This window comes from Phoxinus phoxinus (assembly GCF_949152265.1).
Source record: "Phoxinus phoxinus genome assembly, chromosome: 2".
Lineage (NCBI taxonomy): Eukaryota > Metazoa > Chordata > Actinopteri > Cypriniformes > Leuciscidae > Phoxinus > Phoxinus phoxinus.
The window spans coordinates 23279360-23296467 of NC_136877.1; the positions used below are offsets into that span (position 1 = coordinate 23279360).

General features: G+C 38.4%; 1 protein-coding gene across 1 annotated transcript in view; it reads left to right on the forward strand.

Moving 5' to 3' along the window:
• The window catches only part of LOC306987797 (neural-cadherin), a 245577-nt gene that overhangs the window by 127249 nt on the left and 101220 nt on the right, over nt 1-17108 (forward strand). The window contains 2 exon segments of the mRNA XM_079592371.1: nt 10117-10259; nt 14173-14345. Coding sequence (XP_079448497.1) covers nt 10117-10259; nt 14173-14345 — 316 coding nt within the window.

The window sequence follows — 17108 nt, forward strand, 5'->3', positions numbered from 1 at the left end:
CAAGCTCGGCTACGAGCTACATTTATGATCCCCATGATCTGAATAGACACGCTGCCTCAGTGGACGTGGGACCCGATCCACGAGGCACAGCTGTCAGACTCCCATCTGTATTGAAGAGGGTGAGGCTAGAGCGGAGCTTCCTCACAGTAAATGACTTGCAGTGAGGGCAGTCAGCTCCCTCGAGAGCTGATCTAGCATGCTCCACTCCCATAAGGACCGTCATCATATATCGGGTGTATGGCAGAACAGTCTGCAAGTGTGGCGCACTGTTTTTTAACCTCTCTTTATCTTTATATCTTTCACACTTAGATATTTTATTTCTTTCTTTACCCTCCTAACAAAGACAGACAAAGACAGAAGACGGGCAAACTTGCTTTTAGGACTAACAAACAATGAGATTTTTTTCTTTTTCTAGAGACTTGGCACTGTAGCATCATGCAGCTTCTGAAGACAAATAATCTGAATGTCGATCGTGCATAAACGTATATATAAACGTAGTCACGTACTCCTGGATGTCACCTGACGTCATCATGGTCAATCAGAGCTTGGCGTGTAGCAAGTTTGTTTAAGACGAAATGGAATTTCGTTCCATTATTCCATTACTTAAGTTTTAAACAAGTTTAAAACTTGTTAAGACACTAGTACGCTCTGAAGGTGTTACCATTCTGTCAGCGACATAACACATCGTCGATGTTCCCTCGAAAGGGAACTTGCTTGTAACCTTATCTGCAATAATCAAGTACATTTTCTGTTAATTTTTCAGCATTATTTATTAGAATAATTTTGTACAGTGTACAATCATTGTCTTATTGCTTTGAGAACAGTTTGCAGGCCTGACTTTTCCCTAGTTATAAGCAAAAAGCTATCATTGTACAGTGTCATCTTCCTGATTATGTGGTCTATCCTTTCCTTATCTCCATCTCCCCTTGTGTAGACCTTGTCGATGAGGTCTTCCCTCAGCTACTGTATTAATTTGCCTCTCATTTTGCTGATTTTTCTGTTGTGCTGACTGCGGACTGTTATTGTTGTTTTTTCCGTCTTGTTGGCGGAGCTATGGCCCTTGGCCATTTTAATTGACTGATTTTCTGGCAGAGAGCTCACTGAATCAGAGGCAGATTCAATCAGCCGTGCATTCAGCTGAAGCTGGAGAAACCGAGAAGAGGTTGGGGGGAGGGTGGGCAGGGAGACCTCGGTCAGAGAGTCCAAAAAAAAATGGGCGAGCCAGGCAGATTTTTGTTTCAATTGCGCTTCCAGTCCCCTAAAAAGCTTTTTTTTTAATTACTTTATCCATTTGTATTCTGGTGTGTGCATCTGTGTCTGCATGGTTATACCCGAGAGCCTGAGTTTGAGACGTGAATGGCTTGGGAGTCTAATTTAAACATTAAAGTCAATATGAAATCAAAAATGACCCTATTTACTTTCTTAATACACATTCCTGGTGTTATTGTGCATGTTGCATCCATTCATGCATGTTATTTCAAAGAAAAAAAAATTCTTGGAAAAAATGTAATAACTTGTACTGCCTCTGCAGTGATTATTTTTGGCTGACATCACCCGCATCCCCCCTATCCCCCCTCCAACCCCACCCCACACACACACTTCACTGTACATCCTGTTTCACTCAGAAATGCATTCCATTTTGAAAGTAAAATAGGTTTCGAATGCTGCTTCATGTTGAGCAAAGAAGTGTTCTTTGCTACTAAACTGCTTTGGAAAATAGCTACAATGTGTCTTCAGTTGTCATTTTGAAAAAGGTACCCTCATATGATGTGTGCTGCATTCCTAAAAATGCTGCATAAAAGCTGATTTCCTTTTAGTGTTGTTAGAACACTTTTATATCACTCCTTTTTTGCCATTTGGGGATATTTCAGTTTTTATTAGGTGAACATGCTGCAATAGTTGAGGACTGCACTCTGGAAAGTTCAAACAGTGCTGAAAAACACACTTGAGCATTAAAATGAAATGCCCTCTAATTATTCTCTGCGCAGGTACAAACATCAGCAAGTTATCTGATTAATACAGCAGCTTATCTGCTGTCCAAGCAGGAATAACATTTAGTCCAGCTATTTCTGTATAACTGATTTAGAAAATACTTAAATGTGGATGGCTAATAACTAGTGTAATTAGACCCACTCTTCACCACACTGAATTGTTATCTGGATTAGCTAATTTATAGCTATGCCGAAGCTGCAAGTCTTTGTTCACACTGCAGGGAAATTACCTGATTTTTCTGAATGATTATCAAGTCTGCTAGTTAGATCTGATTTTTTCAGACTGCAGTCCATTTGTTAACAGATTCACATTGGTTGTCATAATAATGACTTACATAAATTCATCATGCATGAGACTGTTGCTAATTAGTTTTTCTTTTTATATGAAAATATCCTTTCAATTGAGAAAACATTTTTTTATTCATTTCTTTTTAAGTTTGCTTAATTGACATCTGTTTTGGTAGACAAAAATGTTTTTTTGTTGATCAAAATAGGGCATAATTATAGCAAATATTTAACTATGTATTGTTTTCATTATGGCTGTATGAACAGTTTAATTAGACTATAGAATTCTGAAAATCAGATTTCATATGTGTGTTTTTGTTGGGGGTTTTTTCTGCCTGAACACCTACTCACATTAAAGTTTGGAATCAGTAAGATTTTTTTTAATTAACTTTTATGAAATAACATTTATGAATTATTCTTTTATTCAATACTTTTGATAAGTAAAATAAATATTTTTCAGTTAGAAGCACCAAATCAGCATATGATTTCTGAAGGATCATGTGACTGAAGACTGGAGTAATGACTACTGAGAACATTTGAAAATAAACTGTTATTTCAAATTGTAATAATGTTTCACAATATTACTGTTTTTGATCAATTAAATGCAGTCTTAATAAAAATATAAAATAAAAATATATATATATTAGGGGTGTACGGTTCACAAAATTCACCGTTCGGCTCGATACACTGGTGTCATGTTTCGGTACGTTTTCGATACAGTAAAAAAATCGAAATTTCCTTGATTTTAATTTAAAAAGAATGTTTTTATTAAAAACTAACATCCTAAAGTATGATCATTTTTTACTTTGAGCAATGATGGAGCTATACTTGACTCTTCTTAGGAGCATATAAAACAAAAACAGCTCCTTGCATCTTGATCATTGGTTACAGTTAGTATTAGGCTACTACAGTAAATCCATGGTGAATGTTGCTGATCTGTGGACACTGGAGTTAATTCATGGCACCATGTTTCTTCCTGGTTTTCACATAAGCTCTGTTTGATCCGCTAATAACAGAAAAAATTTGAATGCTCACTAGATCTCGCAGCGATGTTATTACTTCAGAGGCAAATTAAAATACTTTATTTACTGGATCTCTTAGCGCTTTGTAGTAACAGTGTCGCTTGATCAAGATCGGCTCGCGCAGCATTGGTAAACTGATAAACGGTCGTAGCTCAGTTTCGTTCCGCTTTCATTACGTTTGCAATTGGATGTTGGGCAATGTTGTGTTCGCGCCAGCGTCTCTTTCATTATGAGCGCGCTTGCCACACACCTACATTTGAAATAACAAAATTTGGTTTGTAATTCGTACCGAAACGAAAGCCTCATACGGAACGGTTCAGTACGAATATGTATATCGTTACATCCCTAATATATATTACAGACCCCAAACCTTTAAAATATAGTGTAGTTTGCCTCGTTCATCCCTACCTTAATAAGAATATTTAAAGAGTAAAGCGAGTATAAATGTTGTATTTTGACTTCCTCACAGTCCCCAAGATCTCCCTGTATGTATCCCCCCCCTTCACCTCAGATTCTCTCTCAAACTTTTAGTCCCTTTTAAAACCCCTCCTTTCCTCAAACAGAAAAGACCCAATCTTTCTATCCTACACAATTTCTGTGCACAGGATAGCCTATATGTGTCTGGCCTGTAATTGAGTAAATTGCAATGTCTGTCACTGCTGTTTGTTCCATTTGGGCAGACTAATTTGCCCGCTTCAAGGCGTCAGGCTCCTTCAGTTCGCCTGAAAATGAGCCTTGTCACTCATGCCATAGCGTTTGCACAGTACATCATTACCAGGTCTGTTCACTGGCACCAACCTGACCAAGGACAAAGAGTAAGATGGATTGAGTGATGTTTATTACGCACTGGCCCGGGCTTTCCTTGCCTTGCTGTGAGCCATGGGACATTGTAATAAGGGGTGAAACAGTCAGTCCTCGTAGTTGTGCTTTATGTAATGCTGGAAATTTGGGTGAAAATGATAAAGAGCGCATCGTCAGAGTTCTTTTGTAATCATTGGCGTTTGCTCGTTGCCTTTGTTTGGTTGCATTGATGCATGTCTTTCCAGGCTTCAGCAACTGAAATGTTGTCATCTGATTGATAGCTGACATAATGAGCGGATGTATACAGCGAATGTGGACGAGCTGCATTTCACTTGTCTGATTGGTTTATGCGCTTCAAACAAAGTGGCAGAGCGCTGGCCTCTATGAGCTGTCAGTCACTGTCACAAGACCCATCACCTGCGCTGTTGCCATGGCAATGACTAAGAAAGGGAGACGTAAGCAAGGCGTTTTTTTATGGTTAGTCCGTGACAGGTTTTCTCAAAGGCTGTGCTTAACTGATCTTCAGAGCTACATCTGAACATCTAAATACAAACCCGTTGAAGTGTGTGTGTGTGTGTGTGTGTGTTTGTGTATGTCTGGGTTTGCGTGTGTGCGTGGGTTTGCGTGTGTGTGTGTGTGCGCGCGCGTGTGTGTGTGTGTGCACGTCTGTCTGTCTGGGTTTGTGTGTGTGTGTGCGCGTCTGTCTGTCTGTCTGGGTTTGTGTGTGTGTGTTTCTCTGGGGGAAGGATCTCTGTTTGTTTGTGTGTGTGTTTTTGTGTGTGCCAGCGATCTCAGATCTTTCAGTCTTCTAACAGATTACAGGTCGCGGATGTCACGCGTGTGTCAGTGCCGGAGTGTAATGACGGTGAAAAAGTGCAAGCAATGGTGTCTCCATGAATGACATAAATCACCGACATGAAACGCCTGTCACCTTCACTCTGTTAGCCATCAATCAGCTCTACACAGAGTGGGATGATGGGCGCAAGCTCTCTTACCCTCTGTCATTCTGTCTCTCTCTATATCTGTCACTTCCTGTCCTCTGATTGGTGTCTTCTCATCACTCTTGAGCTTTCCTTCCTCCTCATCTTCTTGTTTCGATCTTTCTGTTGGATTTCCATCTCTGCAGCCTTCAATCCGTCTTCCTCTTTTTGGCAAATTCTGCGTCTCTTTCACTTTCATATCTGGTCCCTCGGTCAGATTGACAGAGACTGATAATGTTGTTCTTTTCTATAAAGTCCCGTTTTCTGTTGGTCTAAACTTGTTCTGATGGAAAGTCAAAACGTCATCATTCATTCACTGTCATGTCGTTTCAAACCACTATGGCTTACTTTCTTCAGTGGAACACAAAAGGAGATGTTTTGAAGAAGACGCTGATCGCTTTTGCAATGCATTTACTGTAGGATGAGTGAGTTTTCAAGCTTCAGAAAGACTCCAGAGGCTCCATAAAAAGAGTCTTAAAAGTAGCCCAAATGAGTCTTCGGAATCCAAACGTTTTGTCTCCGGCTGAAACTACAGTTGTTATTGGGACTCCATCTATTTATGCAAATTTTGAGGTATTGCATAAAAAAATCACCCACATCCTTGCAAGATGTCAAATAAAAAATTCAGACATGTGCTTAAAGAATGCATACTCTCATTTGATGATTTTTTTTTATTATTCTGTAAGAAGGCATACACATAAAGATTGATATAAATACATTACTGAATAAATACCTACATGCACATAAAAAAGTGACTTTGCCTTAACCTAGCAAGCGTAGTTGGAAGCCATCTTTAACAATAAATAAAATATTTTGTTCTCTTAAATGCATTGGATGAAAACACACTGCTTTATTTGGAAATTGTATTTCCCAGTATTTGTGCATACATTTAGTTTACAGATTAGATGGAAACTTTTCCCTGTATGATCTTTCCCTCCAGTGAGCTGAATCATTGAGATGAACTCAAGAACAAGATTAAATTAGTAAATGAATCATTCAGACGTGTTTGTTGAACTGGATCAACTGATTCATATGGAATATTTGATTCTGAAAGAATCGTTCAAGAATTAGACATCTTTACTGATGATCGTGGTACATTCATGACACAAATCGGTTCAGAAGACTTCATATGAAACCATTTTTAATATTCTTTTTTTATGCACTGGTTTGGAGCTTGGCAGCCCTTTAGAATGACATGAGGGCAAGTAAATCATGACAGAAATTGTGTTTTGGTTGATCTATCCTTTTTACCCAAACATTAAAGTTCACACGTTGGTGAAAGAAAAATGAATGCTTGTTGGCTATAGAGCTTTAAGCTAACTTGTTTAACTTGACTTCTTGATATTTTGTTTGCTTAAGTCTTAAATAAGTTCTACCTTTGGATGCCTTAGTGGCTTTGACTATTCATTTATTTATGAACAGATTCAGCTGAACTGGCTCTCATTCCATTTTGAAGTATCACAAATGTATTGGTATTCACGGACATGCACACAAGTAACAGTTGTTTTTTGTTGTTGTTGTTTTTTTTTTAGCACAATAAGCTCAAGATTAATTCCTGAACCGACTGAATCCAGAACACGTTGTCAATCTGTCATCAGGGCAGTTGACCTTTAGCTGGACCATCAATGTCCCTCTCAGATCAAAAGGAAATGTCCCAGACTCTGTCTCAACGAACGGTTCATCAGTGTGCAGCCCATGTGACTTAAATGAAATCTTTGCAACTGAATAAGAACAAATGGTGGTTGGGAGTATGGAAGTATATTGCAGTCTGTCAACACTGTCTCTCTCTTTTCAAACGACAGCATGCTGTGCTGATGTGGAGGAACTGTTTGTCTTGTCGCCACGAGGTGCTGTTCCATTGACAGCATTGTTTCATATGTGATGAAGTGTGAGCGTGGTTTTGGCAAGAAAGGCTTAGCATGAAATGTGTTGGCTTTGTCTGCTAACAGCCCCTTGAGCAAGCTGGTTCAACTGTTTCTTTTTTGGAGGGAAATCTATTATTGAACATTGGAGGGGTGGTCTTGCTCGCTCACTCCCACTCGTTCTTTGTTATACTCACTAAATAATAATGGATTTTGTGTAACAATAAAAATTGTCCATGTGTGAGCATGTGTCTGTATTTTGTTGAAGCAGTGACACAGTCAGAGCTGTCTGCCTCTTCAGGTCATTCTCATCTAAAAGGCTCTTACAAGCTTCATTATGACACCTTGCAGGTCTACTTAAACACAATTCAAACATAACTTTCTATTCGAACATACTGCATCTGATCACTTTAACCTGATTTGAATCATTTTCTCACATGCACAGATAATGTGTAGCATATTGTAGAGGTCAGTAGTGAACAGATGCAAATCCTGTTGTTATTTTTTTCAGAGGGAATTAAGAACTTCTAGTCATATTTATGACATTTCAAGGGGTTAAAGGCACAGTATGAAAGGCTTTTTCTCCATATGCGTACTTAAGCAATCTTGCGTCCTTGTGTTCTCGTACTACGTCATTATCAACCAATCAAAGTTCAATTCCAATACTCAAGAACACAAGCACAGAGGGCGCTTAAGTACCCGGATGTGTTCTTGAGTATCGAGGATGCATTGAATGCAGACTTGAGACAATCGAACCATTAGAAATCCCAGAAAACACTGCTGGCACTCAACGTACGTTATTCTGTAAGCTTTAAAATTCTTGTTCTCACTTAAAAGATTCCCGCTGCAAGCTCTCAAATATGTGACGAATGTGAAATTGAACATTTGTCCTTTTGTTTTGCTTAAAGGGCACCTATTATGACATTTAAAATGTTCCTAATGTTGTTTTGGGAGTCCCCAACAACAGTTTTACATGCATGCAATGACAAAAAACACTTTTGTTGTCGTATAATATGCATTTATTTTTACCTGATTTGCTCACCGACTCCCAAATGATTCGTTCAACGACTCATTTTTCCAAACCCCTCCTTTGCGCGACGCTAATCGTTGATTGGTCAGATGACCCAGCAGTGTTTACAGAGATAATACTTATTGTTTAACACGGAGTACAATGATGCTTTTATCAATTAAATTGTGTTATAATAATGATTATAGTCCACTGCTTTGTTGTAGAAAAAACTAAAAATAAGATAAAGAATTTAATGTTATGTTAGCGAGCATAGCCCAGAGTTCATATTGTAAAAGCACAATCAGTCTTTGTTTGCATTAGCCCGATGCAGTTACGTTACTACGAGGTATTACTCTATTCTTCAAGACAACTCCGAAAACAACAACAAACACTTCACATATCTCAATACAATTGTCATTGAAGACCTAGAAGCTAAACGGTGCTTACACAACAAACAAAATAATTATTAAGCATGCTACATAAAACATAAAAGCAACAATTATTAATAACACTTACTGTGGTTGTGATACGGAGGAGGAAGCTGATGCAAATACACTTGGAACTGAACCTTCCTTTAATATCAGCCGGCTCGCGAATCCATGTTTGATTGCATTTAAGTTGGTAAAGCAATCGTCTTCTAAATGGCGCGAACAAAGCACAAGGCTCGGACTATACTTCTGTGGTATAGTTGTATATGAATTGTAGCCACTTAGTCTTCAAATGCTCCTCCTTGGGCAGATGAAAAAAGTTGGCTTTTGATTCGCACTTCAGAACACAGCGTCTCGTCGCCCTGATGTTTTCAAGTTTTCCCTCCCTGGCCTTGGAGCGCAATAAGTGGGCGTATCGTATTCAAATAACTTGACAAGTTGACGTCATCTAGTCAGAGAAAAAGCTTCGGTCTTCTAACGATTCATAAAAATGACTCAGAGTCGACTCTTACTTTTGAAAGACAATAACTTTATATACGGTGCACTTTCATATTTCAAACTTTGCAGGATGTTTTTGTTCACTTAGATCTATGTTACACACTACATGAAAGGTAAATTTCAAAATTCCATAATAGGTGCCCTTTAATTTTAATAAAGTGATAAAGACTTGAAGAATGCCTGCAGTATTTTTACATTAAATACTTTAACATTGACAAAGCATATAACATTAAACGTACTTGCTTATTTCCACAATTGCACGTGGTAAAATAAAATGATATAAAATAATGTGAAAATAATGTCTACAATAATATGAAAGAAATTTTTTAATATGTTGATGTTTGTTGTGATGTTGTATTTATTGTGCATGGTCGCTAATTACAATATGCTGTTGAGCAACAAGATCGCAGCATCTCTCAATTCTTACAAGGAGGTGTTCTGTGTCCTCGCATCCTTCCCCGTTCCTTCTTTCAAGGTAGCCTGGCAAGATCGGTCTCCACGAGAATGCAAGTCCATTCTTTTTTACAAACGGACAAGTTTTGCCGCTCGAGGTCGCTTATTCAAAATACAATTACAAAGGTGTAGCTTGATGACGCTGTGAATGAGTGTGGAATCATTTTATTTTATTTTATTATAATAAAGCAGCTGCAAATGCTGAATTACTCATACAGGTCACTTTATTTGACTCATTACAAATGTGGGGTAATGCAGTGCTGTTTTACTTGGTCAAAGCAATAATACTAAAAATACATTTGACTGTAGAACATTGTTATAACATTACTTCTGACTATTGCAGAATATAATATTATTAAAAGCTGGATCACTTGTGTTTCTAAATGGCATGAAATAAATAAAATAAAAATATATTGCTTGGCAGAGGAAATGCTGTATTACTGTTACTACAAAAAAATTCTGTTTGATTCTCTTTCCTTTACGATTTTGCTTGTGTCTGTGAGTTTTCTATTTTGCTATCTATACCACCTAGTACCCTGCTTTCAATCTTATGAGTCAACAAATCCTTGGTAAACGTGTATAAAGATGGTCACAAGCATGATTACTTGCAGCAGTATTGTAGGTTGCCTCCCTGTACACAACAACCATGTCTCATTCGGAATTGCTATTGCATTCATTAAACATAGATCCCTTAATGTGTTTGTTTGGTTGTAATGACTTCATGGTATTGTTGTGTTTTAACACAGAAGATATATTGAAAGAAATGTATATGTGTGTTCAAAAACAGGTATCGGACCTTTGTCTCCGAGGACGCAGGGCCCAACACCCTGATCGCAACAGTGCTGGCCAAGGACCCAGATGGAGATGGGATCACATACAAAATAACAGCAGGCAATGAGGAGGGCAACTTTGTCATCGACAGCCAGAAAGGTGATCATAATCATGATGGCTGTTTCACGCTTCGTGAACATTCACTAAGGAACACTCCAGTATAAAAGCCTTAATTCAGTGCTTTCTTTCTAACTCTTTACATTACATTGCATCATATTGTACATTAGTAGTGTAATTATTATTATTAAATAATAATTACATGTACTTTCATGCTAGGTTGATCTTAGCAAGGCAGCTATTCAAACAAATGTGTTTTTTCCTTCTTTTAACTTAGACATAATTTAGATACGTGAGAAGTATTTTATGATTATTTAATGTATGGGCTTTTTATGCCTTTATTACATAGGACAGTAGAAAGAGACATGAGAGTGGTACATACTCAGACTTGTATTGGACTCACGGTTTTCCCACTAGGACGCAAGAACACATCCACTGCTGCACAAACACTCTGATAACAAAAGAAGGCTTTTATTTTTTTGTAGAATGAACAGTATAGTGAGGATAAATGTAGATGTGATGTGGAAGTGGTTGGGATGGGGTTTCACATCACATATGATGTGAGCATATGTGTTAACCATTCCGACTGTAAAAAGATGACTGTAATCTGAAGGATGCTTAAGGTTTATTGAAGATGCAATGATTGCTGTGAACATCTGGTAAACAGTGAAATCCAGAATGACGGAGAGTGCGAGTGAAATCAACAGCAACATCTGTTTGAACAGTCAAGTATTGTGAGATTTTAGATCCTCCATAACTTAAAGTACTTAATACTGAGCCAAACGTACAAACTTTACTGTATCAGTTACATTTCAAATAAGTTGAAAAGTAGCCATGCATGATTACCATGGCAAAAGGCAAAAAAATGAGAGAAATGAAATCATACATGAAGTCGCAGAAAAGTTAAAGTCATAAAAGTAGCCACAACAGTAAATAGTTACGATTTTTATTTGATTATCAGTCTGTACTTTACAGTATATGAAAGGTGTGTGCAGATCAGACACGTTGTGTCCCTTGATTATTACAGAGCTTTTCCCTGGGCATTGGCACATTTATATGAACTAATATGAAAATGTAATGTCTGGTTATCTCCCGCAGTTCTGAAGAAATGTAGTAATGGCTCAGTAAATATAATATTTTTTTGTCAACTAAATACGAATTCTTTAACTCCTCAAAGTAACAGCATTTTCTAAACAGCTCACGACTTAATTGCCACACACACCTCAACATTGAAAGAGCTAGACATGTTTTGATGGATCGCATTTTGATTGAAGAAGATCGGTCCTAAGATACGGACTTCACTGGTCCTTATCACAAAATACGTTTGCTGCTTACGTTCGCAGTGCTTCAATTTAGTGCTCCATTCAGGTGATTCAAACATGTACCGCTTCATTGGAAGCACCGCACTTGCTTGAAGAGTGTCTCTGTTGATTCCCTCCCCTGCATGTTCTCTCCATTCTCTCTAAAGATCAAAGCGTTCCTTTATTGCCCCTTCGCTCGTCAGATCTCCGTCTCTTCTGAAATTCCCTCTATCATTCATTAGAGCCTCTCCTCCATTAGGTTGTTTTTGTTGGGGCGAAGCAGGGCCTAGACACTTGGTGCTCGTTGTTAATTTACTGTAACTCACAGAGGAATGCGCTCAGGCTGATTTAATACCCCTTTAAGGATTCAAACAGCAAAGTCAATAAGATGATCAGGCCTTTTGTATTAAAGACATAAATACAAAGACCGCATCCGGTCCATAAAGGATACCGGCACGGCAGCGGAGTGTTTACACTGATAATCAGCCAAATCATCGGCAGCACACGGCACCTGTCGAGCGTTTTTATTTTCCTTTGTTATTTGTAGTGTTTTGATTTTTCCTTAGTTCTTTGTTCTGCTAAAAGGCCTGGTGTTAAACAAGGTTCCATCCTCTTAATGCCTGGCAAAGGAGAAATACATTACAAAAAAGAAAAGACTGCCAGAAAAGATATTTGGCTGACAGGCTGTTAACATTGTACAAAAGCTGATAAAGTGTGTAATTAAGGATGCTCTGAATGTGTCCAGCAATCCATAAAAGAGAATACACAAAATATATTTTTTTATGTGATTAGACATACAAACATACTGTCACTCTGTGGGAATTATATTTAGTTACCTAATCAAAAAAAGGCAGAATTAGTAGAAATTGCAATACTTTCAAATGAAAAACAAAAGATTCACACTCGCTTTTGTCCTCTTAATGAATGAATGATTTATTTATTTATTTGCTAAAAACTCCAGTGGTTTTTATGTATTGGTATGTGTTTTGAGTTTCGCTAAAATGTAGGTAGAGGCACGTTTTTCCCAATGAGCCTGTGTTTTTTTAAAGTATGCATTCAAAAAAATTATTTTAGACTGGCTAATGTAGGTTAAGGTGTTCGTAGAGTATAATTTACTTTTAATTTATAATTTTAATTTATTTAACTTTTTTATTATTTTCAGAGTGCAACAAATGTCCACATTTTGGGGATGTGGTTTGCTGTAGTTCACAATAGGCATGACAGTGATGTAAACTGGCGTAAAGAGCGGGCCAGTGGCATGCCCCTCTCATGGATGAAGACATTTGCTTGTCATGCCCCTGGAGGAACATCTTCTCTATGTTTGATGTGCACTGATATGTGCTGGCTGCCTCTTCCATCTGTGTCCTGTTCTAGACTCCTGCAGTGTACTACATACTAATCGTAATAGACACTTCCAGCTCAAGGACAGATAAATCACACGCGGATCCTCACTGAAATTTATGTTGCTTAAGCCGCCAGTTTGTCAATATTTTTAATCCTGGCTCAAGCACGTTATTTAATTCAGTGTATATCTCTGTTTAAAATCACTGGCGGTGATGCATACCGTAGTAATGCCTCGGTATGGTTTGAAACATTGGTTTGGAAAAACGTTAGCAGAGACTCAACAGATTAGCCTGTGGCTCTCATAGCCTGCAGTTGATACCACTGTCGAGAGAATAGAGTTAGAACCTGTGACAAGACTCCTCATGGCACAAAACACACACACACACACACACACACACACACGCACGCGGACGCACACACACTCTCTCTCTCTCTCTCTCTCTCTCTCTCTCTCTCTCTCTCTCTCTCATTTGGATGGAGAAGGAGTGAGGCTAGGGGTGTTCAGATTGAATTAGAATTGATTACATGTTCTTTTTCCCCTGAGTTGTGCCACAAAAGGACTAGTGTCGTGCATTAGAATCAATTCAAGAAACTAGAGCACATGTGATTTCTCTCTTGCCAATTCTGTGTCAGTTGATGTGCTGGTTTCTTTAATGTTCCTTTGCTGCTAGCTGAAGATAGCAGTCATCTAGCTCTTCAGATTATGAATGCAGAGCTGAATGCAGCAGAGTCTAATGCGCTCTCCTGAAAGAGATGGCGCTGCATGGTGTACCGCAGAGGGTCACGTAGGAGCTGACACCGGCTGTCTCCGCAGATAAGAGACAATGTATGAAGCATAACGGTTTCCCTGGCACATTCACAACAACACATACATTCATCCAAAAACACATACAATATATACAGGAATTTTGCATAGTACAAACCTCATTGCCTTAAAGGTCAGATACAGCCTATCTGCATTATGAATGAGCACTCAAAGATTAGTCTTCATGGGTCCGTGTATATTCATCAAGTTTCATGGCATTTAAGCGATTTTACTTCACATACTGTATAAAACGAGAGTCAATGTTCGCTTGTGAAATGCAGTATTGTATGTATGCAAAGAACGCTGCTGCGATCTGGCATGTCAGACTCTCTAATAAACATTCTATCTATTCAGATAAAATGGTATTAATACTGCGTCGAACTAACAAGGAATCAATTGCTAATTCAGTCGAGGCACTGAGGTTGAATGCGGTTTGAGTGGGATTTAGATGAGGGTAATGGCCAATTAAATGTTGCTATAAATGTTTGACTGTCACCCCACACAGGATTGATCCGTCTCCGCTCCAGCCCATCTCCTAGACTTCAGGGAGTAAAGTACATCCTGAACGTGACAGCAACAGATGATAACGCCTCCGGTGGGCCGCAGTCACTCTCCGCCATTGCCCAAGTCATTGTCGGAGTTGACGATGTTAACAACAACAAGCCTGTGTTTGAAAAGGTACAGTGCATATTAATAATCTAGTTGTTGTATACATGTCTGTATATCATTCCTATGCATTTCTGTTTATTCACCAGTTATCAAATTATCTATCCGTCCGACCGTCCGTCATCACACAAAGTTTTAAGTTACATTGAAATAATATTTTAGCAAAACTATATGTGTCTTGTATTTTTATATACAAAATCTTCATTCTAGTGATATAAATAATATATAAATAGCAAAACTATCGTATATAGACACATACATAAAACAAGAGGTTTAAAATTAACACTCATTAAGTGCAAGTGAAAGCAAGTCGCTGTTGGGAAGTACATAAAACGGTGTCAATTGCCAGTTGGCCAGTGAATTTTTTATGAATTTTAATGCAATGTTATGAGCCCATGAACAAATGTGAACGACGCTCGGGATAGTTGACGGGCCAGTGTTGCATCATCACTGAAGTTAAAAGGCTTGCCAATTTAAATATTCAAGCGCAAGAAGACGCAAAAGGGAACTCAATCTCGCACCCTGTGTGGAAATTCATGTGCACACATCTGAAGTGTGCACTCATAAAGCTGTGCAAATAATGAATAGAGCTCTCTTTTACATCAGCTTGCACTTGAACGGACAAATTCACATAACATTAATGTCAAAAAAGCCTGCCCCCGTATCCTAGTAAACATAGTCGGTTATGGCTTAAGTGAATGTAAACAGTAGAAAAACAACACGTGTAACAGTATCAGTACATTGGATCTGCACATTAGCTTTAAATCTTGTCCTTATAATCCTGGTGCTGTCTGTGTTTTTAGTGTTAATCAAACAACAAAAGACATAGAATAAAATCAATCACTGCTCTTCTTGACTGAATATATTTTGTATCTTCAATAAGAATTAAACAATGTTTAAGACTATCCAGGATAGTTTTACATTTGATGACTTTTCTCTTTATTTATTTAATTTTTTGTAGTATTTTTAGCTGGTAGGTTTTTTTTTTTTTTTTCACTGATACCTAAAAATGTTGGTGTTATAACTGCTTGTTTTTGCAAAATCAGTTTCACGGCCGGTAAGCTTTCTTAAGTCACCAGGCATTGGCAGGTAAGGCAAAAAAAATATATATATATATTTTTAGGCCCTGCATAGAATAGCTGTCTTCCTTTTGAACAACCTTTGCATCAGGAACCCGACTATAATACCTTCAAATGCGGTCTCTCTTGGTCTATAGGTTTTGGAACAGAGTTTTTGTCTTTTGTTCCCTCTCTTGCATATTCGCTCTATGTATTTTGTGCCTCTTTACTTTTCTCTCCATATCCACTCCCCCCTTTTTTTCTTTTTTTTCTCATGAGATATTATTAGCAGGGCAACATGGGCTGCTGCTCGCTCAGCTGAAGACTGTTTTAATTAAGTGTTTGAAATATGTGCTGAATCATTATGGGTCTGCTTGCTTCTTGATGTCTCCAGTAAATAGGGGTTGAGTGCAACACTGGAGATATTTAGAGGATATTTAATCTCCCCAGGCTGCACAGTGAGGTGAGGAGATGCTTGGCCGTGGGAATGTTTAGTACTTAAAAACTTCTCTTCAGGTCTGTGGAGCATTTTGTTTGAGTTTCTCTTGGCAGGGTGTGAAGTAAATTAGCGTCCACTGAGATGCAAGACATCTCTTTAGTTTTTGATCCAGTGCGGGGAAGCTAAAGTGGCAGTCCTTGCTCTGCTGAAAGACCTCATAGCTAGACTTCTCAAAACAAAATAAATAAATAATTGATGTATAAATAAAAAATGCCACCGCTCAGCATCAGATATTTTAACCCCATTGTGGTTTTGTACTCATTCTATTCTTTGCATGCTTTCTATTTTTTTCCTGCCATTCTAGCTTCCTAAAATACCTTTGTATGATCTTTCTAAGGATTGAAAAGAGTTGCGACTAAGAAGTGAATTTCATTGTTTGTTTTATAAAACTCCCACCTAAACCTCTTTCCCATTCCCCCGTCATTTCTGCGTTCTGGAATATCAAACCGTTCCTGTGGATCTGTGAACATCAGTGGCTGTGGATCTCCACTGAGAAGTTTTCTTACTTGTAGGCCCACAGCATGTGTGTTTTATTGCCAGGTTTCAGGAGGTCAGTGAGATGGACTCACGAGTGCTACGGCGCTTGATGTTTTCTATTTCGACCTTATGGGATTTCACGCTCACCTTACTGATTGAACAACACAGAGTTAGGCGCCGAGGTTTAGCTAGCTGCAGGATGAAAGACCATCACAGACAGGACCGGGTCCCTTGTTATTAATTACAGTATGTGTCAGAAGTGGCCATCAAAGGAGAAGCTGTTGGACTGATTTGGGAATTTTCGCCATGTGTTTTAAACTGATTTATTTATTGTATTTGTTTTCCCACAGTCACATCTAACCTCAGCTATCCTAAGCTGAGCAAACTATAATGATGGAGAGGCAGCGCTTTATTTTTTTGCGATTACGCACACTCACACACACGAGGATAAAGAAGGTGTGTGGGTGGTGGAGCATGGCTGAATTATCAAGGCTTATTCCAGACGTCTCCACAGATTCAGTGGGATGGAATTGATTCAAGGGCGCTTCAATTATAAAACAGAGATGAATCTCAACAGAACCAAAGAGATAAGGATTTAATACGCCTCCTCACTCATTCTTCATACCGTCATTGTGCGTCCAGTCTACAATGTTTATTGCTTTTCTTCCTATTCATCTCACTTTCTTTCTACCCAGTCACTCCATTTCTGATATGTTAAATAACTTACTATTAGTACTAGTT